General features: G+C 28.8%; 1 protein-coding gene across 1 annotated transcript in view; it reads left to right on the forward strand.

The window, feature by feature from the left end:
• The first annotated feature begins 5,583 nt into the window (after positions 1–5,583).
• LOC132950106 (uncharacterized) overlaps positions 5,584–16,765 on the forward strand; it is a 39,867-nt gene continuing 28,685 nt past the window's right edge. Inside the window, exons 1-2 of the mRNA XM_061021335.1 lie at positions 5,584–5,836; positions 12,843–12,949. Of these exons, the coding sequence (XP_060877318.1) occupies positions 12,860–12,949 (90 nt within the window). The 5' untranslated portion in view covers positions 5,584–5,836; positions 12,843–12,859. The remainder of the gene's footprint in view (positions 5,837–12,842; positions 12,950–16,765) is intronic.

The raw sequence follows: 16,765 nt of genomic DNA on the forward strand, positions 1-16,765 counted from the left end.
TTTGAAACAGAATTCATACAAATTTTTCTTTTTACATCTAAGATTTGAAAATTTAATACAAGATTATCCATAAGTTTGTCTACCTTAATCAAAAAAAAAAAAAATTTCTACAAGGATTTCATACAATGATGTGTGTTCACCTTTTAGGACAGTAAAAGTGCTTGGATTTTCTTCAATAGTAACTTTTCTGATAGGAAAGTGAATCTAATTGGTACTTTGGGGGGTCAAAAGTAAAAATTTCCCAGTAGTTTTCACAAGCGACGTGAAAAACAAAAGAAAAATTAAGGAAAAACTGGAATTTTTACGCAAAATCTGTTTTCGAGAAAATCGATATTGGTTTTTGGTGTAACTCTAAAACAAATGACTGTAGGGACATGAAATTTGAGCGGATTTTTATATTAGCATTTTCTATACACCATAAAATTTACAAAATATTTTGATTCTTTTTGAGCTGTTTACGGCCATTGTCAGTTTTCAATTTTTTTAGTTTTTTTTTTCTATAAATATCAATAAAATTTTATCTGTTGAGTAAAAAAGCTTGAAAATTTAATAGAAGGATCCTAGGTTATTATTTCAAAGGCAGATGAAAAATAATAAAAATACATAGGCACAATTTTTTTTTATAAGCATTTAAAGTTCAAATTTTGACAACATTTATCAAATTTATAATTTATTAATTATTTTGTGGTTAAAAATGTATAAAATGTTTAACTTTTATGGCTAAGGATTGAAAATTTAAAACAAGCCTCCACGTAAATAGGTTATATATAAATTACTTTATTCATAATAATATCATCAAATATACTTGGTAAAATCATAGGCTGACTGACCGTTTTCGCTCAGAATCGTTTTTCTTATATAATGATATTATATCATTGAATTCAAATTTAACACTATCCATTACAGTGACCCACTTGTAGCCTACTGTACAGCAGAGCGACATCCACTTATCCACCTTTTTATTTTTACTTTTGTATGAAATTATTTTAGTATTAAATATTAATATATATCTGATGTCTGATATCTTGATATCTATCTAAAATACGAATATAGGGTAATTTGTGAACTTATGGATATAAACTAATAACTGTCCAAACATTACATTGCTAAACATTACTCAACAAATACTTTTAGGTTATTACGGTTCTACATTATACTGTACAATACGTCATATTATGATGTGTTTAAATGCTGTACAATTTATTATTCGTTATTACATTTAGGAATTAATGTAGTTCTGCTTATTATTTAAAATTTTAATAATGATTCTAATGTTTATTAGTGTTCAAAAAATGGGTTAATAGATTGCATTACATTTTTTTTTACATAGGTACCTATTTGCTTGTTTGTTTATTATTTTAAATGCTAATACCTTTATATGACCAGCCGACAGGTAACCTTACCATATTGAGAGTACTCGTGTGGGGGTCTGTAGAGCATATAACTATATATTTTATGATTTTATTATTAGTGTACAGTATACATTAGTATATTCAGACATACAGGCATACAGCTAACAATATACGTAAATTATAAGATAATATATTAATATTATGTGTTGTGCTTAAAATGTTAATAATATATATATACATGTATAATGTATATTGCGAATACTGTACATCCCTACCTACATAATATAAACAAATTAAAAATATAAGTAATAAAGTATTTGAAGGTACACCAACAATAAATAATGTGAACATTTTATTAAGAACTGCCGCAAGTGCTAGAGGTGCGTTATTGACTATTGTATAGGCATATTAATATAGGTAGGCATATTTTTTCAAATCTTCGAGTATATTTTATTATTTTCCGATTATCTAAGGAATTTTAGAGAATTTAGAAAAAATAGACCCATGACGTACAAACTTGGTAAACTAGTTCAATTATTGTACATATTTCATAATCTTTTCTAATTTTCCCCATAAGCATAAGCAAGTTTTAAGCATAGACCTATAAACTAATGGACAGCGCTTCCCACACCGCCCTGCCATTGGTTAATCCAGACGACACAACTGAGAGAGAAAACATAAAATATGAGAATATTGCATATGTGATAGAGAAAAACATGTTTGGGCTATATGTTTTGGCACACTGTAACGGCCAAAAACTCTCTTTTCTCTCTCAACAATCTCGTCTGGTGATTTCTCCCTCTATGCACTGTCCATTAGTTTATAGGTTTATGGGTCTATGGTTTTAAATATATGTTTGGTCTTTATTTTGAAATACATATAATGGCTCAACATTTATATATGTGGGTATAGAAAATATTTTTACTTTATTTCAAAACAAAATATTAATCAATACTTACCCATAATATCTATAAAGATAAGTACCTACAATAATATTATGTAGTAGTTCATTGAATACGATACAGATTTATGCTCAAATTACATTCATGACAAATGACAATATCTAAAAATTTAATTTATGTCCTTCATTCTTCGTATCACATATCATGATTTTATGACAACGTTGGATATTATTGATATTATTTCATTACTTAAAATATGATGTCCACCTAACAATATTTTATTTATCAATAATATTAAATCTATTTAACTTATTAAGTCGCCCAACAAAACCGTTTAAATTGCAATTAATTGTAATAATCCTATCTCGTGACTAGACCACTGAATAGGTGACCTATTGGCTATTGGCAATTATGTGACTAGACTGTATAGCAAATTTTACCGCTATTTTATGCACATTTTGTAATTTCAATAAAATCTACGGAAGTTGCTCTGCTGTATAGTAGGTGTCAACTGTCAAGTGTACCTCGTGTCCTCGTAATTGAGTAGATTATTGTAATGGATGTGTTAAATTTGAATTAAATGATAGATCACATAGATATTTTATTATACATATTTATATTGCTATTAGTACCTAATACAAGTTTAAGTTAAGAGGACGTCACACCCGCATGTGTTGTCTCCGTCTTACAAGCGTACGACATGGATAAAACCGCGTTTACGGAGTCTGAGTAGAACTCGGTCAATTTCGGTTTTAGAGTTTTGCGGGTGTGACGTCCTCTTAACTTAAACTTGTCAGGTGGCACCGCTCGGAGCTTTACTATTCTCGTCATAAACGATATTATAAAATTTGTCATAAGACTTACTTATTAATTATTATTTATTATACGTATACCATGTTTTTATATATTGTAAATGTATTGTTTTATAAAAGAAAAGGTACACGCTGTACAATATGTCAATATATACAATGTATAGTACAAACAAATAAAAACGTTTTATATAATGACTTAAATATTCAGGATTTTTTTACTGAACAATTATTATTTGAATAAATATCATACATAATGTTTTTTCCCTGTGGTATTTAGGTACTTGTACTCATATTAGGTATAGGTACCTAACATATTAATTTTAATTTTGAAATGTAGGTATAGCACTTAACGTCTGTTTTTATTTTTATTATAGTATTTTGTCTTGCTATTGATGCAAGTATTAGGCAATTTTTAATTCTATTTAAGATGTTACTTGACCAAAAATACTTATTTTTAATGGAATAGGTACCTATGTAACATATTATCTATTAATATTTTATATAATTATGTTTTTTTGGGCGACAGTCCTAATAGGACTACTGAGATTTACTACCTACAAAGTACCAGTTATTATATTATATTTTGAGCATTCAAATATTTTTTTTTATTTTACTACAACAGTAATGATAATTTCTTTCAAGGTTACCCTATAAATATTATTGTAATTAGGAGGTATATCATAAACCATCGCTCAGCATCGCGCACTATAATGTCTATAATATTTTCTTGGGCACTACAGGTGGTATTTATAAACATCTTTGAACGATCAAATTTTGTTTTGACTACAACTGACAAGACGTATCAAGATTTGACAAATTAACGTGATGAAAAAAAAAACATGACCATTGAACACGCAACATTCTAAATATTTTGATCAGAGAAAATGGACTAATTACAATTTACGAAAACATATGATTACATTCCTATGTAACTATTTATAACGTTAAAATCCATGAGATTATATTATGTTCTATAATTTAATGTAATTTTATTTTTTTACCATTCTGTAAACTATATAGTTACTTGTGCAATTTGGCACCGTATATAGTTATATCTTATATAAAGGTATGTTTTATATTTCTTGAAAGATTATAATATTATGTGTACCTATGTGGTGTCCTAGATACTACAGAGTCTATAAATTATAATGACTATAATGACTACTCAATGCTATAATATAATAGTGTTATAGTATAATATTATAATAGCTAGGTACCTACATACAGTATACGTGTTACTGGTATGTATTATTATTTATTATTATAAGTTAATATCGAGCGTGCGGTGGAGCGGCATCTGTGTGACGTGCAATAGTTGTATTTGATTAATATTTAAATTAATACCACTACAGTGCAAATATAGGTGCATAAGTACGTTGATAGAATGATAGCGGACCGCATCACCTAGTTGCAGACACACGAATTAATCAAATCTATGTTACCTAAACTAGGAACGGTGTTAAAGTATGCATACCTATATATAGGTACACGAATGTTGTGCTGTAAAAGAATGTAGTATATATAAATATTATACGACTATAATAAAAGAACCGCGATACATTTGTCTTCAATTTAAAATCTATATACCCACCCCCTCAATATACGGTGTTTGTGATATACATAAATATATAAAGTGTGATCGACTTAAAGTTTTAATGATATTATAGGATATAGAAAGAATTTTTTTTGTAATAAGTTAAGCGAATTGTTCAGTGATTATGCGGTGATACTATATTAATTAAATATGGATAAATATTAAATGATTATTAACGTGTCTACGTTAATAATTGAGACCCTAAATTTGAGGGACTTTTTTTAATGATGATCAAACATACGTATTTATTAGAACGGTATTTTCCGCGATTTTTTTTAATATTCAGAAAGCTTGTAAGTGTTGTAAACTTTAAGTTATAACTTATAACCGATTATTTGACTAGGAACCAATCCAGAGTTCAATCTAATACCTTTATATGTCCGACACTTGACAATTAACGTAATCGAAAAAAATTACTTTTGGAATGCGAAAAAAATTGAGCTATGGTGGCAATGAAAAGCTGACCGGGGGGTGGTAAATCGATGTACCCGCGGTGCACGATCGACGGCGACGGTCGTGGTGGTTCGAAGATCGATAATATCTGAGTGTAGTGTGTACTGCCTATAATATATATCATATAATATAATATGTTATAAGTTATAACTTAAAACTAGTGTAAAATCACTTCGCTGCCGCTCATGGATTTTAGGTCGTCGAAGCAGCAGTAGGTTGTTTTAATATACGTTGAGCCGTACCTGGTACACCTAATAATAATAACAACCGCCGTCATTAACACCGTCGTGCGCCGTCACAGCGACGGTGGCGGCAGCAGGTAGTAACCTCATAGTCGAAACGAGTTCAGCCTTCTACCGCTCACCGGCTGCACCGCCGCCACCACCCCCACCAAACAACCACCAACACGGTAACCGCGGTAAGCGCGCCGCCGCGCGCGACGTTCGCCACGTTCAGTCGGAGACCGTCCATCATGTCGTGTGTTCGTTGCGTCTATAGTGTCGTCGTACGAATGCCGTTCGAAAGTTTTACCGCCGCACCGCTATAACAGCTTTCAGTGCTCATTAGACTACATTTCATAAGCATTATTATTATTAAACCTTTATTTATAAATATTATTTTCGCGTGTGTGGTGAAAATTGTGATCTTATTGGAATATTACTCGTCATAGAGACATTGCATACCGTCGTTCCAGATAATATCATGGTTTACCTGCATTGACGAGTGAGTACAAACTATAAAATATAATATTTAATTGTCAATATTGCATCTCGGGAGAGTATATAATAATAGATATATTATACAGGTTTGCTAAGATAGGTTTTTTCCGAAACATAAAGTGTGGCTAGGTACCACTCTGCAGCTAGCAAACTTCGTACAAGAAAGCTGTGACTTTAGGGTAACGTATTTTTCACTGGTGAGATTTGATTAACTTGGATCGACGAACCTAATCTAAAGACAACGATAGTATATCTACCAATAGTGTCGGTCCGTCGCGGCATCGATATAATATGTAACTATATCTAATATAATGTGTCAATCCATCGAGGGTTCGCTAAACGTAACGCGATCCGCATGGTCATGCACTCTTTCCTGTATTGGAGTTTCTCTCAAAGTACTTCAATTACCACTTGGCACTTGTGTTCCCGAAACTTATCGCTTACGATTGTTCCATTTGCAACTCAAGCAGAAAATTGTTTTAAATGTTTGTAACACTAAAATATATCGATTTACATTGGTGTACAATGTACACAGTTTCAATACTATATTTATACTATAATAAAAATAGATTGCTGATCGGTGGTAGTCAACAACTACTGGTCCCGGAAGTTTGAAAACATTTTAATTACGTATACTAATAAGTAATAATTTATAGTATTGTAAGCGAGACGTCGATTTATCATCAATTAATTGAAACAACTATCAATGGAATAAACGAATCACTACATTTTTCTAATTTGTTCTGTACTCGACTACACTTTTATGTATTTATATATTATATAGGTAACTATTACCTACTATTTAAGTCCTTCCCGAGTACCCAATAGTTTGTTTCAATTAACGGTTTCAATGACTACTAGGTACAGCTGTCTAATGTTCATTATTTCATTCACATTTCGCGGTAGGTACGCAATAATTGCCCGGATTATCCGAATTGAATTGATGGGTCTTTGTTAAACATCAATATAAAATACTTATATACTGTGTAATACGATTACAATATCGAAATTTTTTATATAGTTTTGGCAGAAAATCAATTAAATATTTTAGGCTTTTGTGTAAAGCATTGTGTACCTAATGGGGGTTTTTGCATGGATATATTATACTATATTATTATATTATAGTACCTATAATCTATATACATTATACTATACATATTATTTAATAGTAGGGCCTAATATCTATGTGATTGATTAAACGATGTACAAATTCAATTGATAGATATCGTGTATAAAATATAAAAACCAGGATATTCACAAAATGAAAGTTAAGTACTCGAGTTCAATTGTTCGTTGAGTAACTTTCTGGTTCAGCGAATTTTTTTTTAAGTTGCAGTTGCGTTTTTATCACAATATAATTAACGTGCGGTGTGTGAAGTATTGTTCATAGAAAATATTAGGTACAGGACGTGTTTTTATTATATTCGGTTTTTATAAATATGTTTATAGGTAGGAATAGTTATATGTAGTAGGCACTCTATACTACCATATTTTTTGCTAAAATATATATTGTTGAAAATAAAATTGTTGGGTCATGTCGGGCACAGCAGGATATCCCAAAAAAATACATAGAGGCATATACTTACGTGATTTTGTGAACAACCACCCTGACTAATGTGATAAACCATTATTACCTCTACCGACTATATAGTATACCTACAATAGGGGTACCTGTTCAGGAGTTTGTTTCCAGGATTACAATATTCATTTTTAATACAGTTCGTCCAGTGTTCAGTCACGTAAGTCCAAATATCACGTTTTGAAAATACCCAACAATAATTTATGTTTACCCGAATTCTAGATTATAAGATATACGGTTGTCTGTTCAACCGTAATGGTCGTAAAATGTAAAAATCACATGCCGTATTATTAAGCAAGTAAAAAAAAAGTCAGATAAAATTGTATGATCATTTCAATATGTTTTTATATTACGTTCCGAATATAATATTTGTATAGTATAATAATTGAAGGTAGAATACATTTATATTATATAAATATAAATATAATATAATTATATTTTTTTGTGGTATCTACCTAACACATACCTATGTTCAAATTATGAAATATTTTTTTATATATATTATTTTTCTCTTGATTTTATAAAGCATTATGTAGTGATAATTTTATGAAATAATAGCATATCTACAGTTTTGATTAACAGCTAAAAACAATAAAAAAATATACCTAATCTATAAAATATATAAAAATACCAAAAACATAAAATATAGATGTATAAATCAAAAAAATCTGAAATTATTTTCGTCATAACCTCGGTCATAACTATTTATTGCTATTGTTTGTGATTTGTAATAACTTATAGCCTATAGGTATTCTTGTTGACTACGCATAGTAATAACCATAATAGTGTATCTTTATAATAAATTAGGGTATAACAAATTATCATTGTCTTGGGAAATAAATTGGTATCGTTTGATCAAAGTCAGTTCGTTCATGTGTGTGTCATTTCGGTAGAAGACCGTTCTTTGTCTGTTAATATCATTTAAATGACTGTAAAATGAACAGCTTTAAATTACCAGGTTTTAATTTCAAATTAGGTTTCATACTAATGCGTTCTTGTAGCAAATTGAACACATTCAATTTTTCATTTTAAACGATTACTGTTGGATTTTGAAGTGTCGGGGTGACGTATTATTGACCACAGGGATCAAATGATTTCTCGATCATTTTTGGCGTAAGATTTGTATAGAAGATGACAAGCGAAATAGTAATAATAGTGATCATAGTTCACATTTTGTGATGCCTGTACGAGGAAATGTTCTATACATTTTACTAGGTACGTGGTTTCATATTATAATATGTTATGTCAGTACGTTCTAGTGAAACCTTATGTATCTACTCGTATATTGCTTCTAAAATCAAGATATGAAAACATAGCTATCGTCGCATACTCGTATGTGTGCTACTTGCATAATCCATTCCGTTTCTTGGTGTGCCAAGCGGCTGTATAGATCTCCAGGCGATGCTGAGGCCGCATTTTTTAATGTAGGTCGCCCTATCGTCGATTTCGCCAAACCGTCCGCCGGATTTTAATAGTTTTTGTGCTTATCAATTTCTAGTGTGATTAACATTATAGCTATTGAGCGTGAATATTTTTAGGCAAAACGGTGGTTACTTCTTAGTTCTTACTGGTCACATATATAGGTATCTATGGATAACTATGGTACTTTACTACTTTATAATATAAATAAGGTACTGGTTTAAAATGTATGTTGAAAATTAAAACAATATATTATTATTGTATTATCTTACACTTATACTTAATAGTATTTTAAAAGTTTTAAAAATAATTTCTTATTTCTAATATACATTATTATAACCAATTAAAAATTAATTGTTTAAAATAGGTTTTTAAAAAAAAGTAAAATGCAGAGTTATTTTTAAATTAATAAATTAATAATAAAAAAAAATTTACATGATGTTAATATTTGGGATGGATAATTTTATTTTTAAAATATTAGGTACTTAATCGTTTAAATGTAACTCATATACTTTTAAATAATTGTATTATATACATAATTATGTTATACTGTAAATATATAATCATTGTTTCATACTAAATTATTGATAAGTAATATGTACATATAATTAATTACAGGGTTAATTATTAATTATTTTGCAGTAGTTTTTTTAGTTGTTAATTAGGACTTATTAGTTATTAGTTACCAAATTTGAAATTAGTATGTAACAAAGTATTTCAATCAGTTACCTACTCTAAATAATAACAGTCAATATATTTTTTGTAAAGGGTTGAACGCCCATGAATAATTTTTACATACAACTATAAAATAAATGATATAGAACGGCCTGTTATAAAATATTAGTAAGGTATATTGATTAATTTATTTGGTTTTTATACCTATGGATAGTTTTTCATAAGTTATTTCTCGTTCTTTTATTACACTCTGGCTATTAATATTTATATTCTTAATTTGATACTTAAATTGTTTAAAATAATAGTGTTATAATTATGTGAAACAAGAAATGTAAATTAAAAATTAATTGTTGTGGCTGTGGGTCATAAATTATTTTGTAACTTATTAGTCTTTATAAAATACACTTTTAATGTAGGCACCAAAATCATTACATAATTTAACAAATATTATTAACTAATATATTTTTATTGTTTGATAAAATATGATCACTTTCAGGATGATTAAATAAGTAGGTACTTAGTGATTAAATAGTTTGCTTATTATGAAACAGTTTATATCCAATATGGTATTAGTATTGCAAATAATAAGCCTTGAAAATTATTTTTCCTTATTAAAAGGTTTAGAAACAATAAGTAAGATAAAAATCTTAAATTAACATTTATGATGTATTACAAGTCATAATATCTTAAGACACAAAGTTAAAATCAAACTATTGTTACAGTTTGTTTAATACAATAAGTGCATCGTGTATGTTATTGAATAATATTCTAGATAGTAAAATGTAATAAAATATATTATTTATATTTCAACCATTTTAAAAACGTACTTTTAGAATTGTACATTTTGTACTACTTGAATGTCCAGTTTTAGTGTTTTAATCTGGGTATTTATCATTATCGTTGCACATGTTAGCGAACTATTCATTTGTAGATATTTAACACACCTGATTTTAATAGTAACGGACTCTTGCGTGACATTGACGTGCATCTAGCGAAACTAATGAATGATGTGGCTATCCAGAATACCTACGGATGAGCAAATACAAAAACAAATAAACTATAACGAAAAGCCATTCAAAATGTCGTCATCGTATCCGTTTATATTTTATTATATCGTTAAAAATTATTAAAAAGGGAAGACCGTAAATATTATATAACCTATATTGAAAATGAAATCTTTAAATGCTGTTTTCTTTTTGTGAAACGTATATGTTTTAATTTAATACACAATACACATACGTCTTAAACATTAACTAATGTAGACTTAATGAAAAAAAAAATGCAATAACTATGTTTAATATTATATATTTATATGATATTGAAAGTTGAAACAATATTATATTGTCTATAAAATGTTTACATAATATTATACCAGTGTGTTGTGTGTATAACGGTGTCTCCGGATTGTCATTCCACATCATTATATGAAGACGTGTAAACATTGCTGAACACAATCTGTTCCGGTTCATTGTTTGTTTATTGTTTATGAAAATATGAGAATGCATTTTTATATCTAGTTTTTTTAAACTTTTGAGTGAATGCGTTCAATTTATTGCACATTGTTATAAAAACATAAGTACATACAAAATGTTATATTATTTAAAAAAAATTAAGAATAAGGTTGCGGAATTTACTGAATTCTTTGCATTACGATGACATATTTTTTTACTATTTTGGATTCGAATTTCTTATTAATTATTATTTTTATGTACCCTTTAAATTATTAATTTTAAATAATATTGTTTTATTATGCCAATGTCCATCTATTTTATTATTATTATTATTTATTTTTAATATTGCATGTTCTAGAATAAAATATTAAAATATAATTTATAATCATACACGTGTACTACCTATACCTAATACCTTTATACAACCTACTGATTATTCTATCAATTCGTTAACTTTTGGATCTTAACAATTCCTGTCATCTATAACCTATTAATGAATCTAGATAGGTATAGGGTGGTGTGCTGGTGTTTATATATTGTATTTGTGTAAACCAACTACCAAGTGAGTTGTATATCTATTTATCATTATTTTACAACTGGTTATTTTTTTCTAAAATCATGAATTTTAATGAAATTAAATTGAAATTTAACCCAGCACAAGCCAAATCTTGTGTAATTACGAAACCTGTTTCTCTCACTTTTTCTATATACGTCGTTTTAAACATAATCATTTTATTTCGAAACTAAAAATTGTCCACAAAATGATTACTAGGTATCTAATTGTGATTGAAACATATTTTAACAAGGGTGACAAAAGAGTAAAGACACAATAACTGTCAAATCAAAAAAGTTTATGCCGTGTCATTAAATAACTAGTTCACAATATTAAAAAGGAGACAATTATTTGTTTCGACGCGCCTACTTCTTAATCAGGCTTTTGTTCAGATCAAGATAAGTTTATAAGTATAACCGTACTTAAAAACATAGTTTTAGTAACTTAATATTTATATATAGGTACAGTACAGATATTGTATATTTATATAAATCAAATCATTTACAGGATGTCGGTATTCTATTTCTACAATAGCCAAAAATATTATTGTTTAAAATGAATTTCCCACTAAATGTATCCATAAAACCTAAAAATATATATATATAAAAATAGGTACAACACTGTAAGTACTTGTTGTGGTATTGGTCGTTTGATTTCCATGACCAAGACGTGTCCTGCGTTTTCAAGCATGCGCCATCATCAGTAGTCTATACTAGGCCCATATACTCCCATTCACTGGCTTTAAAAAAGAACTCCTGTCCCCCAATAACACTAGCATAAGAATCGTGTTTTTAAAATAAATAACAATATCTCCATAAAAATAAACAGACGTAGGTACGCAATGTCTTTGTGTATTGTCTTTAGAAGGAAAACAGAGGTATTGCCATTAGTTATTCCGAACACAACCTAAACGAAATACGCAGGTACGTCGCGTACAACCACTGTAGTTTTTTTTTTAGTGTTCAAATACATTTTTCTTATTTATCACCTATATAACCCAATATCGTACTTTCATTTATACAAACAACGATACTGAAAATTATGTATTCATTTACATTGGCTTACACTATTGGATAGGCGTTCAACGTTAGGATTCCGTGGTGGGTAATGACACTAGCACGAATATATAGATACCTACATTGGAATTTGACAATAGACTGCGGAGAGTATGTTGTAATTATTTAGTTATTGTATTCACATAAATTCCTTCAGTAGGAAATTGCCACGATCTATGCGTTTCACAAATATGATGAATCATTATTGCTCAATGCTCGTTTATAACGAACCGTAATATTATTATACTTAAACCCAAAATAACCGTTTATGTTCACAGATAAAATAACGACAAAAATGCCGCCTTCGAGAGATTCGATGGCTTACACCAAAGGCCTACTTAACGGACCAGGACAAAATAATTGTTTTCTAAACAGCGCTGTTCAGGTAAGAATTTATTAAAAAATAAAATATTTTTTTAGCTACATAATGTTGTCTAGAATCATTTCAAAAAATAGATTTGGTTAGCTAAATCGAGTACCTACTTATTACGAGTACATTAACGATTAGCCGATTACAATAAATTAGACCATTAAGTTTAAATCAAATCTAATCAGTAACTTATAATATAATGTTTTAACCAATTTTTTTTTATGAATTATTTGTCAAACATCATAATTTATTTGCCAAAAAGTTGCTTAAGTCTGATTAGGATTTAGAAATATTATTTAAGTAGACCTTGAAGTCTATAAATGATGCTAAAAAGGCTCGATATTAATTCTTGGCTATGACTTTATTCGACAAATGACAATGTCTAGCTATAAATTGCTACTTGCTAGTATATATTTATATATAGTTCACACTATATGGCTAAAACATATGTGTTTTATATCGCCTATGTCATTCGTGCAAAACGTTAAAAGTTATAATTATTGCATATAGAATTTGTTCGGCCGCCAGATGTTCACTCGCCAATAACTATGATTACTTACACATGCGCATAACAAACAAATAGCTTGATATACCATCAACATGTATTAGAAAGAATATAAGTATAAAATATATTTCAAATTAGTGTTTTTTTTAGTAACCACAATGTAGACATTCGGTAGGAATAGTAAAACTAACTGCTAAACCGGTGAATAGAAGGAAGTTCTCATGTGGTCATTATACAAGTACAATACGGTTACCGGAAGTAGTATATAGTCTCATATATGCATACCTATATGAAATATATTCCGGTTTGTCTGCTCTGGGATTGAGAAAAAAAAGTTGAATGAAACAGACTCATTTCACTTTGATAACGAAAAACGCTGCAGTGATCGCGTACGATAAATTATAAGACGATAGCCGCTGAAGTAGTTGCACAGATATGCCCACATGAAATAAATAGGTGTTATATATTAATAGCCCCTGAGATAATCTAGTTGATGCTAAAATGGATTTACCGTTAAAAAAAATTATTTGTAAAATACTAGACGGATATAGCCGTAGACTGTGAATTAATGCAGTTTATAGAACTATGCCATTTCTTTTAAAACTTTTAAAATCATTTTCAGTATCTATCAATATTAAATTTTTAATATAACGTATGAAACATAAGTATATTATACATTATATGATTACTTGAATGTGAAATTAATTAATAAACAATTCTGAAGCCAAACCACCATACATATATTAAATCATTATAAAAAATAAACCAAGTAAAGTATTATTATATTATTTTTACATTGGGGATCATGACAATGGTTGTTGATTGATTGTTGTAAAATCTCATATAAACAGAAACCATTAGACCCATATAGATTATTCTACTCTGTTCACATTTTTGTTACTAAAGTATAATATATTATAGGTAGGTATACCTATATATTATAGATTATGTAATATGCAGTGTACTATATAGCAGCCGATAAAATGTATATAGGTACTGCATTACAGGGTAATGAAATAGGTATATCATTTTATATAATATGAATCGTATCCGTCATAAGATAACGTAAAAAAGTAAATATTATAATGTAGCAGTCGTACAATACTTTAGTGTATGATGTATAACTGTATAATATACCTGATATAATACATGCGCTATCACAGTTTTTCTGTATTTTTAGTTTTATTTTTAAAACAACTACAATACGTCATATTTGTAAGAAAAAAAAGATATCAATATTATTCAATGCGATTTTTCACCAAGGACCTAGGTGGTATACACTATACCGTATACGTGTGTATTTACGGGTATAATAATTGATAAGCCTATAAAAAATAATTAATATAAAAAATTAAAATTAATTTTCTTTCGATCTTTTTTTGGAATTTTGATAACCTGTTTAATTAAACTAACTAATCTAGATAATATTTTTACTCCCCGAGGCAAATTATAGAAAATAACGTTTGAGATCTCTTGAAACTCGTGTTTAATATGTAAATTCTGATATATTATAAAACATAATACATATCTTATTTCTTATATACCTACCTATACCTATTCCATATTATAATATACGAAGTAGCAGACAAGAATTGAGGGCGTGGCATAAGGTAAATTTACAACTATCTATATAAACACGTATAATACTGCTGTAATATTATGTATTAAAATATTTTACGCACATTTCATACTGCGTATTACATACATTTGATATAATAAATTATGAGTTATTCGTGTCTACGTATAATACGTGTGTTGTTTTGCAAATTTAAAGCTGGGCAAGTGTCCAGTGGAAGTAGGTATACCTACATTTTTGATTGATACATAGCGTTCTTAAAATTCGTAAGTCATTGCCGTATCAAAATGGGCACGCCTGAATACGGTTTTAGACGCGTGTATTGATGAGTTTCAGCAATTGAAAAAATATCCTAATGAGAAAAAAAATTATAATTAGTTTTTGCAATTGATTATAAATGGTAAATTGTCCAAAAGCAAAAAAAAAAAATTTGCCAAAAATAATGAAACTAAAATAAGCCGTTGTAGGTATATGGTACCTACGCATAAGTGCAAGATCATTCCCCTCAGTTTTTATATTATTTCAAAATTAAAGTATAATAAATTAAACTGGAACATATTTTAATTAATTATTAACTGATTCTTAGTGCGTAGGTATTGAGTATTGTGAATCGCATTTAAACTTTTTCCTGAACAGGTAAATATTGTAAATAGTGTAGGTACAGGTACATAATAATATTATGTAAATGATGTATATTAAAGCAAACATTTAATAAGAGCCGTATGCCCGTATGACGTGTTAAAATAACATCTGTGTACCAATAAACATACATATTAAAGTGTTAGATAGGTATACTGTTGTGCAAAATAAACTGCAATAATTGCACATATAATTTTGTTTTTGCAATTATTTTGTATACATTTTAACTTACGATAAATACAGTTAAAACATTTAAAACATATAATTCGAAAAATAACTAGTATAGGTGCATGTCAATAAGTAGTAAAATGCTTTTACGGAATTTCGGAAATGCATAGGCTACTGCAGTTCCCGAAGACAAGTATATTGAACTATTTAAATGTAGGTTTACAATTTAGTCCTACTTGAAAAATATACTAATTTATAGGTAAATAGTACAAGTTAATGTGTTTTAATTTTATATACATAATATAATATATTATACTCAATTATTTTTGGTACTTTGAGTAATCCACATGGATGATATTGTTATATCCTAACAGAATATTATTGTATTATTTAATTTTTAAATAAGTAGGTAACTTTGCTAAGTTTGAAACCGTATATTATTATTATTTTGTTGGCTTAAAAATATTGTCTGAAAAAAAGCATTATTTAAATTACTTTATCATCGTAAATTCAATAATGCAATGGTCGTAACCTAGTTACCTCAAACATTTTTCTAGAAAAAAATCATTGTGGTTGACACGGCATTGCACGATGAGTTATTTTCCGGGCGACATGCAGGAAGTAGGAAACACGGTTCGATGGTTACGGCCCATTGGGGGACGGCGTGGTGTGATCCCTAGGGTGGAATGACGTGACAATTGGCCGTTTATATTGCTAACGATTTTGTTTTGAAAAAAATATATATAATAATAACAACGATGATAAAACTCGACGGAGAGTGGAAATCATAAATAGATACATCTCCTAATAGACATGTGCTGCAGGTGGAGTGGTGGTTAGCAACTATATATAGTGTTGTAGGACGTAGGTAATCCAAAATTTCGACTTACGACTAATGTTCCGGCGTGTGCGCACGCTAACAATGGTGTGCCAAGGAAACAGA

The sequence above is a fragment of the Metopolophium dirhodum genome, chromosome 8, assembly GCF_019925205.1.
Source record: "Metopolophium dirhodum isolate CAU chromosome 8, ASM1992520v1, whole genome shotgun sequence".
Lineage (NCBI taxonomy): Eukaryota > Metazoa > Arthropoda > Insecta > Hemiptera > Aphididae > Metopolophium > Metopolophium dirhodum.